The 21,833-nt window shown below is 40.1% G+C and overlaps 1 protein-coding gene across 1 annotated transcript in view; it reads left to right on the top strand.

Moving 5' to 3' along the window:
- LOC145785598 (uncharacterized) overlaps positions 1-21,595 on the top strand; it is a 38,595-nt gene extending 17,000 nt beyond the window's left edge. The window contains exons 3-7 of the mRNA XM_082597267.1: positions 9,624-10,869; positions 13,161-13,737; positions 14,230-14,343; positions 14,929-15,430; positions 18,128-21,595. Coding sequence (XP_082453393.1) covers positions 9,624-10,869; positions 13,161-13,737; positions 14,230-14,343; positions 14,929-15,430; positions 18,128-19,059 — 3,371 coding nt within the window. The 3' untranslated portion in view covers positions 19,060-21,595. The remainder of the gene's footprint in view (positions 1-9,623; positions 10,870-13,160; positions 13,738-14,229; positions 14,344-14,928; positions 15,431-18,127) is intronic.
- The last annotated feature ends 238 nt before the right edge of the window (positions 21,596-21,833 follow it).

Genomic DNA, 21,833 nt, shown 5'->3' with positions numbered 1-21,833 from the left:
GGCATGCTTAGCAAGTGGTACCAATGAACCATCCAACTTCAAGTGCTACCGAGGATGAGGACTGTTAGGTCCCAGCGGGGTGACTGACGATGTTAACTGTCAACATCCTTTGTTACGTCTTAATTTGTTTTATTAGTTTGTTTTATATCTTTCATTCCTGTCGATTTCTTCATGCATAGCTTCTTACGATGAGTATTATATGGAGTATTGTGTTCTTTTTTGAACTCTAATTGGTGAATCTACAATCGAGTCGACTGACACAGGTTAACTTATAGGTAACAAAGGTGGACAGCACCACACTAAATTGACAAATTCAGTTCAATTCAGTTCTTTCAATTTCAATTCAATAAACTCGAATTTGCCAATTTTAGTGTGATGATCTTTACTTTTTTTGATTACTTTATCACACTACGCATCCTTTTGGATCATTAGTGTAGTCATGAGAAGACTTTAATGAAAAGTTTAGTGACAAAAGTTTTATTTTGGTAATTTATCGATGTCCTGATTTATTCAGAACAAATATTTCAGATAAGCAAAAGTACAAATTTTGTTTTAACATTTCAATTTTTGACAGAGTGTTACTGCAAAATAAACAATCGTTTTTTTTCATTTTGTTTTTTTTTTTCAAAAAAAAAACATGTTTAAAAAAAAAACAAGAACAAAAAAACGACTCACATCTCTATCCACATCCGTTATTCAGATGGGCTTGTCGAACGAAAACTTTCACAACTAAACAATTAGGCTATGTTTCGTTTGGACACAAAATGCTCATTCTTTCGATTTCCTTTTGAATTAAATTTCTTAAGAGAATGATCTTTTTAACTTCAGCTGAAAAATGGTGCGACAGCTCCGAAATCTTTGTTTTTGTCCAAACATTTTACTTATTTACATTTGTGATTGGCTGTAATCGTTTGGAGAGTAATTTCACGTTACGAAAAGTCTACTGTTGTCGTTGAGGTGGAAATTCCAAAATGAAACCTTGAAGTGAGCTATTATAACTATTTTCTTAAGTACTGTAGTTGTTAAAGTTGTCCTTGAACGTTCAATCTTAATTTTACTCCAATTTTACTAGCGTAAACAAAAAAACGGTCTTTTACTGAGACCACCCAGATGAAATTGGAAGCTTTGTCTCAGGAAGTCTATGCTAATAATTGCTTGTTGAGCGCTCCAAGTACGGAATTGGCTTACGCCCAATGGTCAAATGCTAGCTGCATGATTGCTTTGCTAAAATCGAAAATTGTTTTTTCCCATCTGCACCTGTGTGTGAGTCGGAGAAACGTATTAAGTAGCGGCTCTAACTGTTACCGAGATTTTGGTAAAAACATTCACCTGTTTCCTTTGCAAAAGATTGCTGTGACGTTGTGTGAACTTTTTCGCTGTTTGTGAATGAGCACAGGCGTTCCTTCCTGGTGTCGCATAACCACAGAACGATTTTGTTAGATTTTCATTCCCAGCTAGCAAAATCTGTTCTTTTTACATTGATTTAACGTCTGTAGACCTTGAATCAATGCAACAAAGACAGGTTTTGCTAGCTGGGTTGCTTTTGCAACGTTGTATCGATGCAAAACAGGCTTATCTCTTGTTCTTCCTTCAGCACTACTGAAGTTTGGCTATCAAGATTTCAAGTTCGTTTCTAATCATCTTTATCTTGGTCAAAAACTAAGTTTAGAAGATCACACTGAAGATAAAAGTGCTTGTAAACGCTGTTAAGATCCTGAAGGCGGCTTTGAAATAGAAATCAGAGTAGTGAGCAGTCTTGAGAGAAAATGCACGTTTTAATGTGGAATTAAAGAACTACCACCGCTGCCAAGAATACAGTTGTTTGATTCTGTAAGTAAAATCGTCTGTCTATAAACCAGTCATAAATGCGAAAGTGAAAATTAGAATCAACGCTTTTTGCAGACAGGATATGTATTCGACAAACGCTCACTGCAGTTGAATTGCTGCTGGTGCTACTGTTTTAACGTAGTATGATGTATATACGATATATAAAGTATGGTGTGATGTAGCAGAAAGTTTTTCTAGCCTGGAAATCAATTATTGTTGTACAATGATCTAACGTTTTTTGACCAGTTTCCTTGATGGGTTGATGCGTGAAGTTACAATTTCAACCTAGCATTTAACTTCGCAGTGTTACAGTACTTTAATAAATTATTATTCTGACCTGAAGTCGTTTGTTTATGTAACAATTGCAAGTTGTATTAATGTAAAATGGTAGCAAAGAGCAGTGTAATTTTGATTTTGCTCCACCCAGTAGTGTATGGGCCCTTGGCTTGAAATCTGCTAGATTGTGTCCGGGTAATCACATAGAGTAGTACAAATAAGATATGTCGTCGCCAAGTGGCACTGTATCCCAGACAACAAAATCCGGCATTTTTACATTGATTCAACGTCTGCAGACGTTGAATCAATGTAAAAATGATGGATTTGCTCTCTGTGATGGACTTTCAACTTAATTACAGTCTGGAAAGTCTTGACATTGTGAGGTCAGCACCGGTGGTTTCATAATTGAAACGTTTCAACTGGTTTTTCATCACATTTTCTGGTGGAGTTGTTTACATTTATTTGACGTTGTCACACGTTTAAAGCTGCTTGCTCGAACAGCTTGCCATACACCTGTATAGCCGACGGATTTAATCATCTTTGCCTTTCATGTCTTGTACAAGTGTTTGACACACCCTCCTAATCCTTTCATCAACTTAATAAGTTTGAAAATTACGCTTTTTTTTATAACGCAAAGAGCTATTCAATCGGAATTCACGTTGATTATTTTAATGTTTCAACTTTTACAGTTGAACTGTTACGTTTTTTTTTTAATTTTCAATACTGAGAATATGTAGTTTCTGGAAAGAGTTCGCTGTTTGTACCACAGACAGGCAAAGAACAGCCATACAACAGGGTTGAACATTATAAGAATATATTTTGCATATTTACAAATAGTTTTTACAATCAAACGTTTTGTACTTAACTTCCGCCCTCATCAAGAATCTGAAAATATTTGTAAGAAATGCAATAAATTTCAACCTTTTAAAGTACCGGTTCTGCTATTTTGCATTCATTTGCACAACAACCTAACCTCTTAGTCTAATTTATTAAGAAGCGATTTCGCTATAGTAGGCTATTAGTCTTTTGAAGTAGAATTCTTCATAGCGCTTAGGCGCCTTGTGTGGTTTCCGTGTTCCTGTCACTTCGCATTGTTTCTTTGCAAAGATGTCGTTTGTTTTCTGGATTTCAGCCCTGTTTTGACGTTTTATTTGTGTACACGAAACGACAATAAGATGTCAATCTGCAACCAAGATGGCATTGATATTAAGCTGTCAACTTGCGAATCGGGCTTCATGACTCACATTACTGCGTGGGCAGCGTTTTGAACAGGAAAGCTGTGAATTGAATGGATCGTGACGAAAGATGTCGCTGCTCATTGATCCCAGCCAACAAATCAGTCCCTTTTGCATTGAATCAATGTAAATTGGCACTGATTTGCTGTCTGGGCTTATGTGTACTATTTTTAACACAATGATGTCATTTTACCGAGCTCTTGTAACTGAAGCGATATGTTTTATTAGAAAGCATGGCGGCGATTGGGGATCGTTTGTTCTCAAATGCCACCTTGGTTGAAACACACAAAGTTCAGACTGTTACTGACGAGACCTTTTCGTTACCCAATCAATAAAACTAGGTCTTTTTACATCGTTTTAACGTCACTGTAGTGGTTTATGTATGTGAATTGTGAAAGTTGTCCAACTTGTCCATGGATCTTTGTACATCTCCATATCTCTCTATAAACGTTAGGCCTGCAACAGTTTGAACCGAGGTTCAGTGAGCTTCGAAAGATAACTTGTCTGGCTTTTGTTAGGAGTGGGATTACTGTAAAATAGTTCACACTTTATCTGTCAGGAAAAGCTTGTAAAAGGAAACATTCTTAACATTTTTGACTCGACAAAAATCGTGCTGTTTTTGCTGCCTTCACCAGAGTTGCTGTAAACTTGATTTAAGGTTAGTTTTTTTTTGATTCACAAGCACATCCTTGATACATAAAAAAGAAATCTTTGCATTTCTTCTATCTTTGTTTCGCTTCAAAGTTTGTTCTATGCAACTCTGTACAATCAACATATTGAATGTTTTAAATCTTAACTTCTGATTGATTCTAAACACGAAGATTGGCAGAAAATTATGTCTTTGTTTAAATGCAAATGTTTAGTCACTACGCATAAGCTTGAAGATGGCAGCAATATCCCTGTAGTTTTGAATTGATGCGAGTTCATTGTGATGGCCACACTGTTAGAGCGGACTCGCATCAAGTTTCACTTCTTGGGGATTAGATACATTTCTTATGTTAATGTTAGACGAAATGTCGAAAAACGTTAAGAAGTTTTTGGATTACTTACTAGTCTTATCGTCAAAGTAGTAGATATTGCATCTGAGTTCTTATTTAGTCGGAAAGTGGTTGATTCTGCAAAGATTTGACTTTCAAACAAACTTGAACCGCAGTTGCAAGAGATTTTTCGGCTTTTAAAGCTTTATTTTGTTTCTTGGTTTTCAGACTAGCCTGAGGGCAGAGTGCAGCTTTTGACACTTGATGAATCTTTTTTCAATTGTATTTCGTGCTTTAGCATCACCTGCTGAACATGAATCTGCTGGTATTGAAATATCCTTTGCAACTATTTAACAGAATGTCAATAGTTGTTTGCACACAACGCTTACAGCTGTTGAACGATAACACCATAACAATTGGTTGCAGAAGCCCGAGTAAAAAAAATTGCTTGGTTTTCTGCTATTCGTCAACTTGTAACTACCAATTCATGCAAACAATGCATTGAAATTTTGTGATAAACTGTAAAAGGCATTGTGAAGAAGCTGCCTGTAACAGCAAATAAAACGTGTGGCCAACGCACCACTGGAATAGACTATTGTCATCAGTTCTCCAACGTAGCCTACTCCTTCCTTGTGTAACCGGTCTGTTTCGCTGACTCTGTCTACTAAACAAACCGTGGACTTACCACTCTCCAGTCCACGCTTCCTAATTACACACGCAAGTCGAATTGTGTTTGCCGCCACAATATCTACACGAACTGTAAGCTTTCGCACTCTGTTTTTTGTATGTTGTCACTGCGTGAAAGTGGTAATGTACACCACTACACCAGTTTTAAATATCATTAGATGTCGAATAAATGTCTCTGGAAGATTTTTTGTTTTGTCGTTTTGAGAAACTTGATACGGATGGATGTTATCTGAAGGCAGTTATACTTTATAGCCCATTAGAGAGATTTGTAGTCATAACTCATGTGAGTACTGTACTTGAATTTGCTCATAGGGAACGTTCAAATATTACGTAACGCTTTTTTTCCGAATTTTTGACCCCCCCCCCCATGTAACGCCAACGTAACGCTTTTTTCAATCCCCCCCCTCCCCCATGTAACGCTTTTTCACTACGAATTCAGCACAAAAAACTACCATTCCGTACTCGAAAGCGTTACGTAACGTTTTGCTTGAACCCCCCCCCCCCCCCGATGTGACGCTAACGTAACGCTTTGCATAAACCCCCCCCCCCCCTCCCCCTCGAAGGCGTTACGTAATATTTGAACGTTCCCATATTCCATTTTTCCACATGCCTGTATAAATAATGACATTGAGATAAACACAACTGAATGGCGTGCTAAGATCGGAATCTACGACGCGAAAATTCAACTTGAACTCCCGAGAATTTCAAAGGGCATGATTATTTCCACTTTGTATGAGGAAAAGCGACTGTGCGGTAGTTATCATGGATTTTCAGTTTAGAAATCACGTATACAGTAGTTTAACTTCACACTATATACGACTGTTATCCTGCAAGATTTTTCATGTTACTTTAGAGCAGTGGTTCCCAACCTGGGGTTCGCGGACCCCTTGGGGGTCCGTGAGAAAGCATTTGGGGGTCCGTGATTACCTTGCTGAATTTTTAGAAAAAAACTTTGTTCTATATGCACGGATGGAGCACCAGCTATGCTCGGGAACAAATCCAGATTTGCTGCTTTAGAAAAAACTAAGCTCCTCGCGTGGTTGTTACCCATTGCTTCTTGCACAGGTAGCCTACGCCTTAGCAGCAAAAACTTTACCAGCAAGTCTCGAAGAAATTCTGACGAATTGCGTGAAAGTCGTTAATTTCATCAAAAGCAGAGCTGTAAACCACCGTACTTTTAAAGCGCTCTGTCAAGAAGTAGGGTCAGATGACGGAGTACTTTTGTATCATTCTGAGGTACGTTTGTTATCTAGAAAAGTTTTAAAACGACTGCAGCAGTTAAAAAATGAGGTATCAACTCATTTGAAAGCAAAAGGAAGTCCCCTTTCAAAATTATTCGAGAGTAAAAGTTTTCTATACGGCATGGCCTACTTAGCCGATATTTTCGGTCATATTAACAATGTTAATCGTGGCATTCAAGGACCAGGTGTGACAATAATTGATGCAGCTGAAAAACTGAAAGTGTTTTAGCCAAGTTGCTGGTTTGGAAACGCAGATTGGAAGCAGGTAATTACGCTCACTTTCCAATGTTAGAAGATCTTGATGGATGAAACTCAAAGAGAATGTTCTCTTTTGATCCCTATGAGAGAAAAGTTTTGCGCACACTTGAAACCCTGCAAATCTCATTTCAATGTTATTTTAATTTAGAACACCTGCCAAACGAAGTTGAAACATGGATTCGAAATCCTTTTCTTTTTGACTTGAACAACATTAGCGATGACGATCTCAATAAAGATGACCTAATTGATTTGAGATCAAAAGAGTTATTACGCATTGAGTTTCATTCAAAAACTGTGGAAGAATTTTGGTGCTCACAACTGCAAACCCACCCATTCTTGGCAAAGCAAGCGATTATTGTTTTGTTACCATTCATAACCACTTAACCTTTGCGAGGCAGGATTCTCAGCTCTTGTTACAATAAAAACAACAGTGAAATCCCCTGGCCAGAGGACGTTGAAGATGACATGCGTGTTGCATTGTCAAAAACTCAACCACAGTTCAGTCGTTTAGTTCAGGAAAGGCAACAACAACCATCTCATTAAATTTGCTTACGTTGAAAAAGTTTCGGCATGGCACTTTGGGTCACCTTAATATTCAAATACAGCTGACATTTCTTGAACAATCCATTCATTTGCGTATTGGAGCAACTGTTTAACCTGATAATTGCCGCAGGAGTCACAGCGGCAATGCAATATGACACCGTACAGTAGTTGAGTAGCATAATTATTACAATAGTCAATAGTAGGTTAATTGAGTTTCAGGAAAAATTTAGGTAGGGGTCCGCAGAATTAATAATTTGTCTAAAGGGGTCCGTGACAACAAAAAGGTTGGGAACCACTGCTTTAAAGGTTACGATCCGATCGCTGTTGTGTAAGTGCGAATTAACGATGCATGGTGTACATTGGTATCGCGTTAGCTTTGAAACTACAGACGACGTTGGCGAACGACCATTTTCGTCAGTAAAGCCACTGAAGAAAGTGCTGGTATACCTTTCTTCCAACTTCAGTCACTTCAAAACGGCTTAATTTGCCCTTGGCGCTGACTTCGTCGTTCATTTCAGCCGCACCGCACGTATGTGCCTGCACGCGTGTATGCCTCCGTGCTTATGAGCATTTCCGTAACGTTGCGTGCAGTCTTGTAGCAATTGGGCGGCAAACTCAAGCCAAAGAGTCTGGCATGAGAAGATATTACTTTGCCTTTGACCCCCACGCTTTGACCCTTTAGCATTAGCGATAAACCGCAGTTTTGTGAATTGAGGTTAAAAGAGTAGCATTTTATTGAAAGCAGAAGCAGCTTGCGTTGGCTCAGCTGTGTCTTCGCTCTGTAGAACAAAACAATGGTATCAACTTTAGCACACAATTGTGTCTCAGCAAATGGAAGTTGCTTGCCAGTCAGAGCCAGTAATTTATTAGCGTTTAGTGGAAGTGTATTTTGTAGCATATTGTTAATTCTTCTTAGAAATGCTTTTCCTGCAATAGGAGTATATATAACTAATTTGCTCAGCTATGACTCAATTAGTCAGAAGCTGATTTAACAAATTAAATTATTACTGATTTTGCAACAGTGTCATTGCTGCTTGATTGGATTGCTAAAGCTTCCTTGCTACAAAAATCGCATACACTTGTTTAGCTTGTTCTTGAGATGGAAGGATTTATTGCATGATCGCCTATTCTCTAAAAAATATTTTAAAGGTTTTTCTTCATATAACTTGTGTTTGGAGCACGATAGTACAAAAGCCTAATTCAAGAAATATTCAAAAGTTTCTAAGAAAATAGTTTTGATCAATCTTGCATGCTTTGCTACATGGTGCCATATGGCATTTGTGATCGCACGATCATTCTCTCTTTATCACGTTCTGAGGAAGTTGCCGCAGAGTTATGGGGTTTACACTTTGGACGACCTTACTGTAAAATCTGTCGTTGCATAAGAAAAATAAACTTCCAATAGCCAAATTCTGTCTAGTACCCTTTGATACCTTGCTTTTAAATCTTACTATTTCCCACTACAACTCGACGTGCAACATTTCTATTTGATTCAGCGCCAGCACAATCCTGTTGTAAGATAAATTTTGCCGATAAACAGCAAGCATACCTTGCTCAGTGGTTCAGATGATTGTTCAACAGATGAGATGTCAGCTAGTAGATACTCTGTATATTGAGATTGTTTTTTAGCCTTGCTGCGTTTGGTGTTCACCTTTATAGCTTTCACCTCACCGTGTCTTAAGATTAAATAAATTGTATCACCAACGGAACAACAGTAAGTGCAATTAAGTTTTCTCCATGCGAAAAATGCACTTTGTATGAGACTTTGTAGAAGGTTACATAAGCGCATCATAGTTCGGTCGTAAGCCTTACATAATTTTTAGAAAGCTTACCTTTCACGGAATAACTTGACGGGCGAGTCAGTCATCGAACCGGCTTGTTTTTTTGTTTTGTTTAATTCGCGAATTTTTTGGTTATAAATACTGTAGTTTATATAGCTGTCAAGCCGTCTAACGATCACAACGCTTTTGTTGCCTGATCAGAACGATCTGAATTCATAATGCGGTTGAAGTTAAGCTCTTGTCCACAATCAAGTTTATTCCTAAGATTTTGTCTTTACCTATACAAGTGCAAAGCGCTTTTATATGCAGATCAAGCATGCGTTAACTGAACTAGTGTGGGGCGTAGGCTGCTTCCTATATTGCAACATGTGATTTAGAGGAGTGATCTGTCAATTAACTGTTTTTTGAAAATTGAATGAGGCTGTTCACCAGGCGCATTAAATTAAATAATATGAGATGCACCAGTAGCACCAGTAGAACATCTCATATTATTTGACTGTTTTTTATTATTGTGTCACACTCTTTTGCAGTGATTGCCATCAATTATGCCGCCATTGTAACTCTTTGACTGCCCCAATAGGGGGCTTGCCCCATGGAAAAAACGAGTTGGTATTTTTGAGACATAGCGTCGTTGTACTGTGACTACATGGGGCATCAGACATACAATTCTTTAAATGACGAAAGTCGCAATTTAGAGTTCCCGAGCTCAAGACTACTCGTTCAAAAAGCGATATCATTGTCAAATTACTGATTGTTGATTGCCAGCTTATTCTTCAATGTGTTGTTTTCTATTTGCAGATGAACAAGCTAGTGGTAAGAAACACGCAAACATGCGAATATACAGCGACTTGACTCCGTCGGACGAAACTGCGATGTCCCATCACAACAACATTCATCATCAAAGCAACGGACTACTTGCCCGTGTTTATGCCGATGATAAACAAGCCCTCTCGTGTCATCCTGCAAATTCGCCAGCAAAGTCATCACCGGAAAGAAAACGGACTTCGTCGTCTCATTCAGCAACAGACAGCGACCACAAATCCAGAGCAGCAGGATTGTCTCAACAACTGGGGGCTACCTTTTCTGGCTCTGTTACTCAACCAGCGACCCAGGTCCCTGCGGTCAATCCCATGATGCCCTTTATTCCTCCGCTGATGTATCAGGCTGCATTTGATCCTGCCTTGTGTGCCGATGTCTTAGCCCGTCAGGGCTTGGGTAACGTTAGTAATGACACACGCAGGCAAGCACCATCACCTGACCCGACACCTAACCCCACTTCATCGAGTGCTTCAATACAAGCTCAAGGACTTCAACGGCTAATGTATCCATTACACAATCCTGCGCTTTTCGTGGGACCCCGTACTGCTGCTGCACCGCCAAGCATTGGCCTCACTGATATTTCAATGGGCTTTCCTTCTCAGCTGGCGGCTTTGAACCAGACTGCTAGCATGCTGCCCCAGCAACTGGCAACCTACTCAGCGCTTTCAGACGCTCACAAACGCGCAATGGAGAATCCGACGCAGACTTTGCCAGCTCACTTGCTGACCAATCCGTATTTAAAGGCTTTTTCTCTTGATCCGGCCACGGGTAAAGACAGAAACGTTTCGACACCTACTCACCCTGCTGGGATTGGCTTGCCTGCAGGTTTACCGCCCCACGCAGCCGACTTGTTGCAAAAGTATCACGAAGCCTTTAGCAACGAGGCCTTGAAGCCAGAAAACGCTGCAGCCAAATCCCAATCTCCAAAGGTCCCTTGTCGCTCTGTATCACCCGAAAGTATCAAAAAGTCCAACCATGCCCACCCAGCGCACTTTCATGCTCCTTACTCCCACGGTTCCGCGATATCTCGGTCCAAGTCACCTATCTCCGAACGCAAAATCTCGACTCCAACGACTCGACCGCTCAAAAATGCAAATGACAGGTTCGAAGCTCGATCGTTGAACTGCCAACCCAGAGACAAGGAAAGTTTTCATCGCGACAGTCACGATCTGCGAGTAAATGGGGGGGAAGATGCTGGCAGACGATTAATGGCTATGGCTCAAAGGTAAGTAAATTCGTTAGTTATTTGACATTTTGGTAGACCATATTAAACGTTTAGGCTTATGTGCAGATCTTAATGAAATTTTTTTATAATTAGGGCACATACTGGTATTAGTTTTTACTCTTCTCTTCGGTATAATAAGATGTTGAGAAAGGCAGTTGATAACGAATGTCAGCTTACCACTTCGCTAATTAGCCGCTGAAATGATTTAATCTCACTGTTCTTATCTTTTATCCAAATCTTAAAGGGTGTTCTTGGTTTTTCGCGTTTGAGCTGCGTTTTAATCTGGTTAGCCGTATCGTGTGTGTCTTGCCAGGAAACAAAATCCGTCTTTCATTCATTGATGCTTGGCTAGCTGTTAAGATCACTACAGTATGTGCCTGCAGAGTGCATATGGCATATGGCAAGCTGAAACCTCAACGCAAATTGGGAACCTTCCATCGGAATTTTTTTCAATTATGTCATTAGTCAACCATCTATTGACGAGTCTACTACAGAACGAACCGGAATGTTCTAGTGATTTGCTTAGTTGGTTTAGCATTGGGCGGTCACATTCTAATGCAAATTGGCAATTCTTGTGAGGTTTGGTTGTTGATTTTTGGTGTTTTGATCCACAAGCAGTATCCTATTTAATGTCCCGAGATCCTGTTGCATCGCTAATTTATTGTGACGTCACCCGTCAGTGTTTTCTTGCGTTGTCGCTGTGCTACAATCACCCAACCGGCAACTCATCCATTTCCACGTTGATTCAACTCACGTAAACGTTAAATCAACCTAAAAAGGCTAATTTGCTAGCTAGGCGATAATCTTAGACTGCCCAGACAACAAATCAACCATTTTTTACCTTGATTCAACGTCTGCAGACTGTCTGGGTGGTTAGTGTATCTGTTGAACAAGAATTCGTTTTTTTTTAAACTCTGTCACTTGAAGAGCATTAGATCTTCAATTGAAATCGTAAGAATGGAAACCACAATGGCAATTTCGTGTCGATTGCAGCTCATATACAAAGAATGGTTAAATGATGCGTAAGTGGGTCTTGTCTAGACGATTTTCAACTTCAAATAAGTAGTGACCAATGCTGCCTTGTGTCATGTGCATACATGAATTTGCAAACCTTTATTGTTCACTGCCATACATATCTTTTCGTTCAAGTTAATATCACCGGAAAACTCCGCAAATCCGGCTTATCAACGTCGGTTCAATGCTGAGAGATGGCAAAACAACGCAGACGGTGAAGACATTTTTGTGACGTCTTGCTTGGATGCATGCAGTCGGTCTTATCACTCAAAACAAACACAACCGCATAATTTACACAAACACAGCAGCCTGAGGCATCTCTGGCTTGTTCAGAAGCGCCACGGTTTTGGTTTTTGTTATTTTCAACCATTTTTTTCTGTTGTGCGATAAGCAAAGGTTGATCTGACAGAACAAGGCCTATTCACTTATCACCTCCTTTGGTGTCATATCACTGGTTCTCTTTTTTCTTTGCGCGCATACTATTTTAAGATTACGTATCCCGTTATATTTAGAAAATCAACGCCTCATTGACTTTTAGTATTTTGTGAAGGCAAATTTTCTGTGAAAGCCCAATTCACGGTCATATCCTGTGTCGCTAGTTTTAATGGACCTGAGTTTCCCCTTGTTATGGTTGGGCTTGATTGCAGCACTGCACAACAACGTAATTGGTTTTGTTTTCCGTAACTTCGTGTCAACTTTTATCTTGATTGTATCTTTTTATGGCTGCAACTATTGCTGTGACTAAAACCTTGCGTTTGTGTAGCCGGATAGCTCAAAGGGACGAACTAGGTACTGTTTGACGCCAAATATGCGTTATGGTTCATAATTTTTTCACAAAATATAACGAATGGCGCACAGTTTATGCACTTTTTCTTTTCTAAATACAGCAGTAGTCCCCGCTAATTAAGCCCACTGACTTAATAGGCCAGGCCTACCCCCTTAATCAGCTTTAAATCGTCCGGTTCCGAGGTGGACTTAATAAGCGAGGCTACTGTACAACATGTCGGTTACATTCCAGGTTGCACAACGTCTGAAGTAATTGTATGTTGTAAATGACATATATAATATATATTCCAGCAAGCCTGCAGCTAAAACCGACTTAAAAACTTCAAAGAACTTGTGTCGGCTTTGTGTTTTTTAGATTTCTGAGTTGTGTTTGTCGTTGTAAGTCATATTGAAATGAGGAAGCGTTCAGATAAAGCATCTGGTTGTTTTTTAATATCTTTTAATCACCTCACGAAGAAAGAAACTTTAATACAGTTGTCTTTGCTTTCCAGTCCACAGAACGTACCGGCCGACATGTACGGAGTTCGTTACAAGAACTCACATGATCGAAGATCCCCATCTCCTTACAGAAACGATCGTTGGGAAGACCATCGGCGAACTTCAAGGGACTTTTCTCCACATTTATCCGCTTCAGTTGAAAAACCTGTCAAGAAACGTTCCCACGAACAGTTCGGGATTCCCCAAGATTTAATACCAGACTCGAAAACTCATAGCCCGGGTTCGCATTCTTCTGTCCCGGGGATGCGGTTATCCAAATCCCCGCCTCGTGGCAGAAGCAACAGTCCTTCTGATCGGTTGGGTCAACCCGCTGGTGCCGCTAATCCCTTTTCCGCTCTAGCGGGAAAAGCCGGTTTACCAATGAGTGAAAAAGAAGCCGCCGCGTATTTTGCCCCAAGCCACCCCTATTTGCTTCACCCAGCGCTAGGGGGCTTATCGGCCCTTCCATTCTCAGCGTTATCTGCTTCCTACTTGCGCCAGGCTGAGGCCACCACGTCTGCAGCAAACAACGCTCTTGCCGAAGCCATCGCCGGAGCATCCCCTCTTTTTCGTTCACAAATGTCTCCGGAGGTAAAATATTTAAAAAGTAATCGTTTTTTTTTTCATTCTTGCATTGTTTAACTTTTATCAGGCCAGCTCTTTGTTCAAGCTGTGTCCAGGTAGTAGTCAAATGTTTTATGTTGTATATTTGTCTGATGTGGCTGGAGTAAGATGAATGAACTAACACCATCATAACCAAGCAACACCACATCCAACATCACCAATAAAAACAAATAGTGCGAGCTCATTTTTTATTTCCTCTGCTTGTGGCTCATCAAACTGACATTTCTACCAAAATTGTGGGAAAAAATGTAAATCCTTTTAACAAGATGGGAACCAACACATACGTTTATCTTGAATCGAATGTCGGGGGCCTTTGTTATGAAATACTATTTGATGCCACAAAATCGTGGCAAGACATTTTTTGATATGCCTAAAGAGATTTTTGGTTTTCATCTCGAAACATCAGGTCATGATTCTCATAAAGCCAAAATTTATCAATGTTTTAACTTTTGTCTGCAGACCATGGAATATGCCCGCCTGGCAAATATGTCATCATACATCCCGTTACTGGCTCCACAGCACCAACAAGCTTACCTAGCAACCGGCATGGTGCCCACCACATCCGCTGCACAGGTGTGTATTGATTCATGACCTGGTTGTCCAAAGGGGCTTTAAAGCAGGGGCAGCGAGCTAAATTTCTCTCACAGTATGAGTTTGTTAATTTCCCACAATACATTTCGCCTTTGCTTTCGATAACGATCATCGGATGAAACCAGTGTTGTCGAAAAGAAAAGAAGATCCCATGGCTGGAGAGGAAGTATTGCGGAGACGTTTCTGCAAAAGCATATCTACACCCATCCCATGCAAACCTGAGTTGAAAACTATGTTATTGATTCAACGAGGTGTTTGGGTGTCATTTCCTTGTAGGAATTGATTGTTTTGTCACATGATCTCAATAATACGAAAAAAACATCTCGTTCATGCATAGTTTAATGTCGAGCAATGTGCTGTTGGGCAATGTGCTAAGAAGCTAAAGGCCGATGTATTGTTAATGCATCTTGCAACTCAAGATTTGAAACTTTTTCTTGGTTGTGAAAGTTTTCGGTAGCTTCAGTTTTCAAATAATTTAAAAGCAAAATCGATGGTATTAATGTGAAGTAATGTGTTAAGCTGATTGGTATGACGATTCAAAAGTTTACTTGTATTTCTCTGGTTCAGGATTACGCTGCGGCTTTCAAACAAGCTGCTGCCCTGCAGCAGTCTCTACTCTTGGAAACCAGAGAAAAGGAACGACTTTCAACTCCTCCTCACCCCCCTATGACCACCATGCGTCCATTCCTCCAGAATCCCGTATCCTATCCTTCAGCACTGGTTCGAGGCTCTCCGAATCCGAGTCACCAGAAACCCATGCCAAAACACTCATCCGCTTACCATCTTCCTCCATCTACACATCCATATAACTCTCACCCTAGGATTACTCCAGGTCATCCGGAAGCAGAAAATCGAGTCTTGAAACGTGATTTAAGTCCTTCTCCTGGAAAACGTACTCTCAATGCTGCACCAAGTCCTGTGCACTCCCTTTCGAGATCTTCTAACTCTCAGATGCGTCGTTTAGAAGAAGATAAAAGCAACAGATTGAAGAGGAGATCCGCGGAGGAAGACATGGAACGCTTAGCCTCTAAAGATGGAGCACTAAAACGGAAGAGAGAAGTTACAGCAGGTAATTTAAATATTCTTTCTACTACAATAAGTTATTTTAAACTTGTTTCTTAATGAAAGAAGTTCCGATATGTGTTTGACTTGTGTTATGCTTGGTCCATGTTACGACTGACAAAACAAATCACATCAAGTCGCCCGCAGTATCGTATCTTTCGGAGCGCTAAATTCATGTATTTTTGAGCTGTGACGTACCCCGTGTACATTGTGACGTAATTCTCACACTGAAGTGGCACTGTGAACTTTCGATAAGATGCGCTTCTAAAAATATTTTCAATTATCAGCGGTGGTTATTCGATTAGCCAAGCTTCCTTTAAGTGCCTGTCTGCTCACGCTGATATGATTATGCCCTGCCACATGCGAAGAGATTCATGTGCTAAAATCCGCTTCAAGTTTATTTTAAGTGACCAAAGATTGTTGCTAGCTTTCAGTTTCTGTTTATTTTAAGTGAAAGTGTATCAAAAGCTTTTTTGTCCACTTCGGGTTTGAGAAGTCGAATCGTGTCTTTATATTTATCCCTAAGATAAACATTACACAGTCTGACTTTGGTTAGCCCAACCAACGAGGTTTTCTCTGCCAGCAGAAAAGGCTTTTTTCTAATCTAATGGAATCTATGCGTGATGCTTGAAACGAAATTATGTCGTGATCGGTTTCTCAGTAACACAAAGATACCATTTTTATGCTTTGCTAAAAAAAAAGAAGTTTTAATAGGATTGTATACCAATATTGAAAGTTCTTATCTGTATTAAGAGCGGCAGAACTTTTGGTTTGACACTGGCATGAAATGATGAATTGGCAAGATTCAAGCCGAACTGAAATAAAAGACACGTTTAAGCTGAAGTGTTAAAATATTGAGCTATATACATCATCTTAAGGATTATAGATGATGTATTTAACGTGACAGTAGATCACAATTCAAATTGGTTCGCAATAGACGTCCACTAACATTGAATCTATGTAAAAGAGGATTGATTTACTGGCCGGGAGCAATATTACCCAGAAAGCTTCTGCATTCTCAGAACTTTCTGATTGCAGCATTGGCGCGTACGCTTCGGAAAGTCCCACGATCGACCGCTGTTTGATGTTGACTAAAATTGAAGCGGATTTTTCCGTCTAACAAAATTCGTTCTTTTTACATTGAATTAACGCATGTAAACGTTTAATCAATCTAAAAAAGACGAGTTTTTCTGGCTGGGTTTAAACCTTTATGACACTCCGTGATTTGGCATTGCACTATGCCTGGTGCGCGACTGACGTATTTCACATTGTTTCAATTTCTGCATTCTTCGAAATAGTAAAAAACACGTCCATGTTGCCATCTGGCGCCACTAGTGTTCAAAGTTTTGCAAACTAGAAAGCGTTCACTTTGTTTTGACATTTGGTCAGTTTGGATATGATTTTTGTTTTTGACTATTTGATAGTAAAATTTGGTCAGCTCCCAGATACCAATGCTTCTACTCTCTGGTTGGGTTTAGAGAAATACACCATGGCTCCAGGTTGGGTTTGCACTTGACAGTTTTACGGCTTGCGGTTTGAACAGCAACTTCAAATCCAGTTCGTCTGCGGTTTGTCGAGATCGTCCCACTGTTAGCAGCGATTTGAGTTCAGTTGGAAACTCAGCGTTGTAATTACTTCAAGCAAGGTTGAAACTGACGTTGAAACGATGTAAAAATGGCCAGAGATGGGCAGTTACTGGAACAGCGGGCATGTGTGTCGCTGTAAACCGAAAGCAAATTCCCCGTGTGTCTTTTAACCTTCTCAAGTTTTGGCTTTATTAGCTGTCGTGCAGAAGGTCTTTCATCATGTTGAACTTAGAGCCAGGCTGAACGGATTTGCCGTCTAGACTAGAAGCATCGACTTTGAAACGCTTTACACGTCGCCCTGTAAAAGAAATATTTAATTAAAAATCCAAAATAGCACCTTTCAGAGGTCTACTCTTGTGTGAGGACATACAAAATATGAATAGATACAACTTGTGAGCAGTAGAGTTCGGTGGAGTTTTTTCCTACTCTTCACCTTTTGAGTAATCCTAACTTGTCTCTTTAGTTTTTGGGCACAGCACAACTTTCGGTGCAATAGTTTTGGTACAACTAGTGTCACAACTTTCGGCAGCTTTTCTTGATGGTTTGCATTTGGCTTACTTGATTACAATTTCATAACTATCCCGAGTGAGCTACTAGCTGTTCGGTTTTCTAGGTTGTAGAGTTGTTAAGTTGTGCAGTTTTTGTCATCTTAAAATTTTCATGACAGGACATTTCAAGCACGATGTGCTTTCAATTTTTTGAGGATGCGCTTTGACACAGTGGAGGGAACGTAAATTAGATCTTTAAAATTAATGACCTCAATCAAATTCTGTGTCGAAACGAAACCAGTTTATCGAAGAATGTTTGTTCTAAATAGTCAAAATCCTGAATGTAATTGACCATGGTTTTGTTTCGAATTCACAACGAAACGAAATGGCTTACATTTGGAAACAAAACCAAGACCAACAGTTTTTTTGCCTAAACGAAATACTTCAAAATAATTTTGCTCCGTACAGCCTTCATCCATACCCTGACCTGCCGATGAACTTGACTTCTTTGCGAAGCGAGTGCGTGTTTGACTACAAACTCTCGAATCAGAAAGAGGAGGTGACCCGTTGTTTGTGTAGAACTGTACAATAATAAAGCATTGATTTGACGCTAGATGTTGGTTTTTTCAGACCCGAATGCTGCTGACGTGGATGAGCATTTCCGTCGCTCGCTTGGCAAGGACTACAAGAAGCCGGAACCGAACCACAATAAGGTCGTTGTGGCTGGAGACGTGGACGATCATTTTAAGAAGTCCTTGGGATCCGATACATGGAGCCAAGTACAATCTAACCACAAACCATCTTCTCCTGAACCCAATGACCCACTTGGGAATGACCGAGAAAACAAGGTTCGGTCAACCGCCCCCACCTCTTCATACCCCAGCCAGTACCCATATCCCAGCGGGCAACCCGCTTGGCAATACCCTGCCGGACCCAAAGCACGACAATACCCTTCGCTTCCGTACAACCCCAAGTCCTCCAGAAATTCTGCCGGAAATCGAACAATGAAAGCCCGTGGAACAGTTTACCCTGAACTGGCAGCTGACACCGCTTTAACAATATCTTCCAGCTCTTTAGTTGCTCGATCAAGCACAGGTCGAAGTGAGGTCAAAAGAGAGGCAGTGGAAAACAAATCCGATGCGACGGCTCTTTCTCTGGAAAGCAACCGACGTAGTGAAGCTGGATGTGAGCCTTCAGTAGCATCAACCAAGTCGAATGCGATCATTAAATCTGAATCGAAAAATTCAAGTGTAGCTCCTCCACCGAGCAACTCTCCAAAAGCGATTCCTCCTGAAAATGGAAAATCTCACGGATTAAATCTAACAAACTCTTTTCACGGTAACCCCATCTTGCCCACACAACCTCCGCCATACGGTGCACCTCCTTCAACGACCGGATCATATGTAAAAAGTCCCTCCAGACCCCCTCCTGCATATTCCCCGCGCTCATCCACTACACCATCATCGTCCAACCATCCTTCCGTTTCTCCACGTCGCCCATCTCCAGATGGAAGATCAAATGATGAGTCCGGCACAACGGCCACAATATCGCTTCAAACTTGATGCTATGAGAAAAGCATGAGTGAAGTCACGTATGGAAGCTGATCGACAAGGAGTCACGTGATCTGCGTTGTCCAATAGCAACAAGCTTCGAAAATTTTCAAATTGATTGTCAAATCCTTTTGATCGTGACAAGATCTGAGAATTAAGATGATGATTTGACAAGGAAGATGTTCTACCCCGTTATGAACTCAATACCCAGACAGCAAATCAGTCGTTTTTTACATTGATTCAACAACGTCTCGGGTAGTTTTTTACACGAAAGAGAAAGATGGAAGGGCCGCCGCTGTATTCGCTTTCCAATTTTTAATGCCAAGTTTCAATACTTTTGCTTTGCCTAACATGCATTGTTTTACCGTTCGCCAGTTGTTGCTGCTTTTGGTGTTTTATCGCTTGGTTCCGCTTTTGTTTTTGTGTGTTGTTTTTTTCCTTCTCAGCCAGCAAAGCAGCCATTGTTTACAATGACTCAACGTCTGCAGACGTTTGTAAAATGTAACATTTGAACAAGGTAAAATGAGGCTGCTTTGCTGACTGGGTTGCTTTACCGACATCGAAAAAGAACAAAACAGATACAGTGATTCACGCTTCGTGCAAAGCGTAATTTAACAACAACTCAGCTGCAGCAGTCCACTAGTTCAAAATTGTCGAAAAATTCCCAAGCAGTCGTGGCCTACTGCGACAAGTCTTGTTGGTCTGCAAACGTTAAACTAACGCAAAAATGACTTATTTTATTCTGTGTGACCAAGCTATTTTGATTGCTCTTTTGATCAATTTCCGCGTTAATTTGAGAGGCCAGGTGTTCAATTTTGTTTGGAATGTCTGTGTGATTGTGTTGATCTTAGTGGTGACCTTCACAAACAATCTTCTGTTAAACATATCACTCTATAACCAAACTATTTGCGATTCAACATCAAGATTATGGTAAATTTACACAGCACTAAACAATGTGTTGAAGCATGTGTTTTTGCTATGAAGTCAAATTTTTTTCAGTTTCTCACCGCTCTACATTCTACGATCTATGTTTACTCAACATAACACTGACCGAAATTTTTATTCTCCAGGTAGCAAAATGCATTTTTTTTACATTACTTTCAAGGTCTGTAGACATTGGTTCAACGTCAAAAGAACACATGTTGCAAGCTAGGCAATGACAAGTCCGGTCAGTTTATGTGGTCAGTGGCTTGGCGGTCAATGAAAAGCTTTTACGACTTTTACATAATCTGCGGTCGTCAGATTGAAGAAACAAAAACCAATCTCAAATGCGTCAATATAACATCACCCGACGATGAGTGGTAGTGACAGCACATGCCATCAACCCCAGTGAACATCACCCTGTTTGTTTTGAGTTAAACGGATTGATGTCTATGCCGGCCGAAGATCGACTTCTTCGATTGATCAAGCCGATTTGGCTGTACTTGTCGCCACAGCGCAAACATATCAGGCTACTTTTGATGGAAATATGCACCCAACAAGTTCAGTGCTGTACACTTTAGTTACGTAATACTTAAATATTAAACTGGTTTATATCAATTGCATTTTGTGTTATTTTGACAGATGCATTTTTTAATTTTTTTCTACTCCCACCGGCTTCTTCGTGTGCTCGATTACACGAAACTTTGTTGTTTTTGATCCGCGGTTTTATTTTTATTGAGTTCGTGGAACATCGTTTTTGAGCGTATGTCGCAATTTAGCGTTACGGAAACGTTAAGCTTGATGTAAATTTACTGCTTTTTGGATCACCTCGTCTGTGCCATCTTTCTGGAAGTTTTTTGTTTTCTATTGGTGACATTTCGTTTGAATATTTGGCAAAGCTTTTCCTCTTAAAACCCAACCTCAAAACAGTGATTTTTTGCATCAATTGGTTTAATGTCTGCAGACGTTGAATTAGTGCAAAAAAGACTGGTTTGCTGGCTGTGTGTGATGATTTATTCTGTGTCATTTGAGCTTAAATGTTGAGTTTACTCCTGTTCTAAGTCTGGTAGATCAACACAAGCATTGTTGGCTTGACTAAGAGTTAGATTTTGTGCCATTTTTTTAATTTTTTGATGTCATAACTCGATTGCACCATGTAAGATAGGAGTAAAATTGTCTTTAAACTCGCAAATTACGGTGTTTTTTTGTTCAGTCGACGTGTTCAAAACACAATAAATTAATCGCCAGCCAGACAGCATAACTCGTCATTTTTATATTGATTCAACGTCTGCAGACGTTGAATCAATGTAAAAATGACGGATTTTGCTGTCTGAGCATCTTCTTAGCACAGTGTCACCAACAGTATCTGCCATTTCTCTGAAACGGGTGTTGATCTGATGCAGAGATAATTTTGGTTAAGATTTTAAAGTTTTAACGCTTTTAAAGTTACATTTTGATGTTTCAGAGCTATTTGGGTGGCAGCTGCTTGTAGCGTATCACTTTTTTTGATTAAATCTCTGAATCTGGCCAAGTTTTTCCCTCGAAGTTGCGTTCAATCGGATAACAATTGAGAAACTGTGCCTTTTTGTATGTTGTACCGTACGAGGTTCCCGCAATAAAGTTGAAAACAGACATTTTGTCTGTTCATGCTTGAACTACAGAACTAGACATCGCCTGGGAAATCTCTAAACTCGGTCAAGCCTATTCGTTAACAAAAGTAGTTAAAGCAAACTGCAGTACCAAAACCTAGGTCAGTTAGCTAAATATGCGAAATAAGCACAAACTAACTTTGTACTGAATGGAATTAAGTTGAGCACATGTTTCTCAAGTACATTGAGGCAGGGAGACAACGAAGCGATAGCCTA

Source organism: Aplidium turbinatum, chromosome 16, assembly GCF_918807975.1.
Source record: "Aplidium turbinatum chromosome 16, kaAplTurb1.1, whole genome shotgun sequence".
Lineage (NCBI taxonomy): Eukaryota > Metazoa > Chordata > Ascidiacea > Aplousobranchia > Polyclinidae > Aplidium > Aplidium turbinatum.
This window is presented reverse-complemented; position numbering and strand designations above follow the sequence as displayed.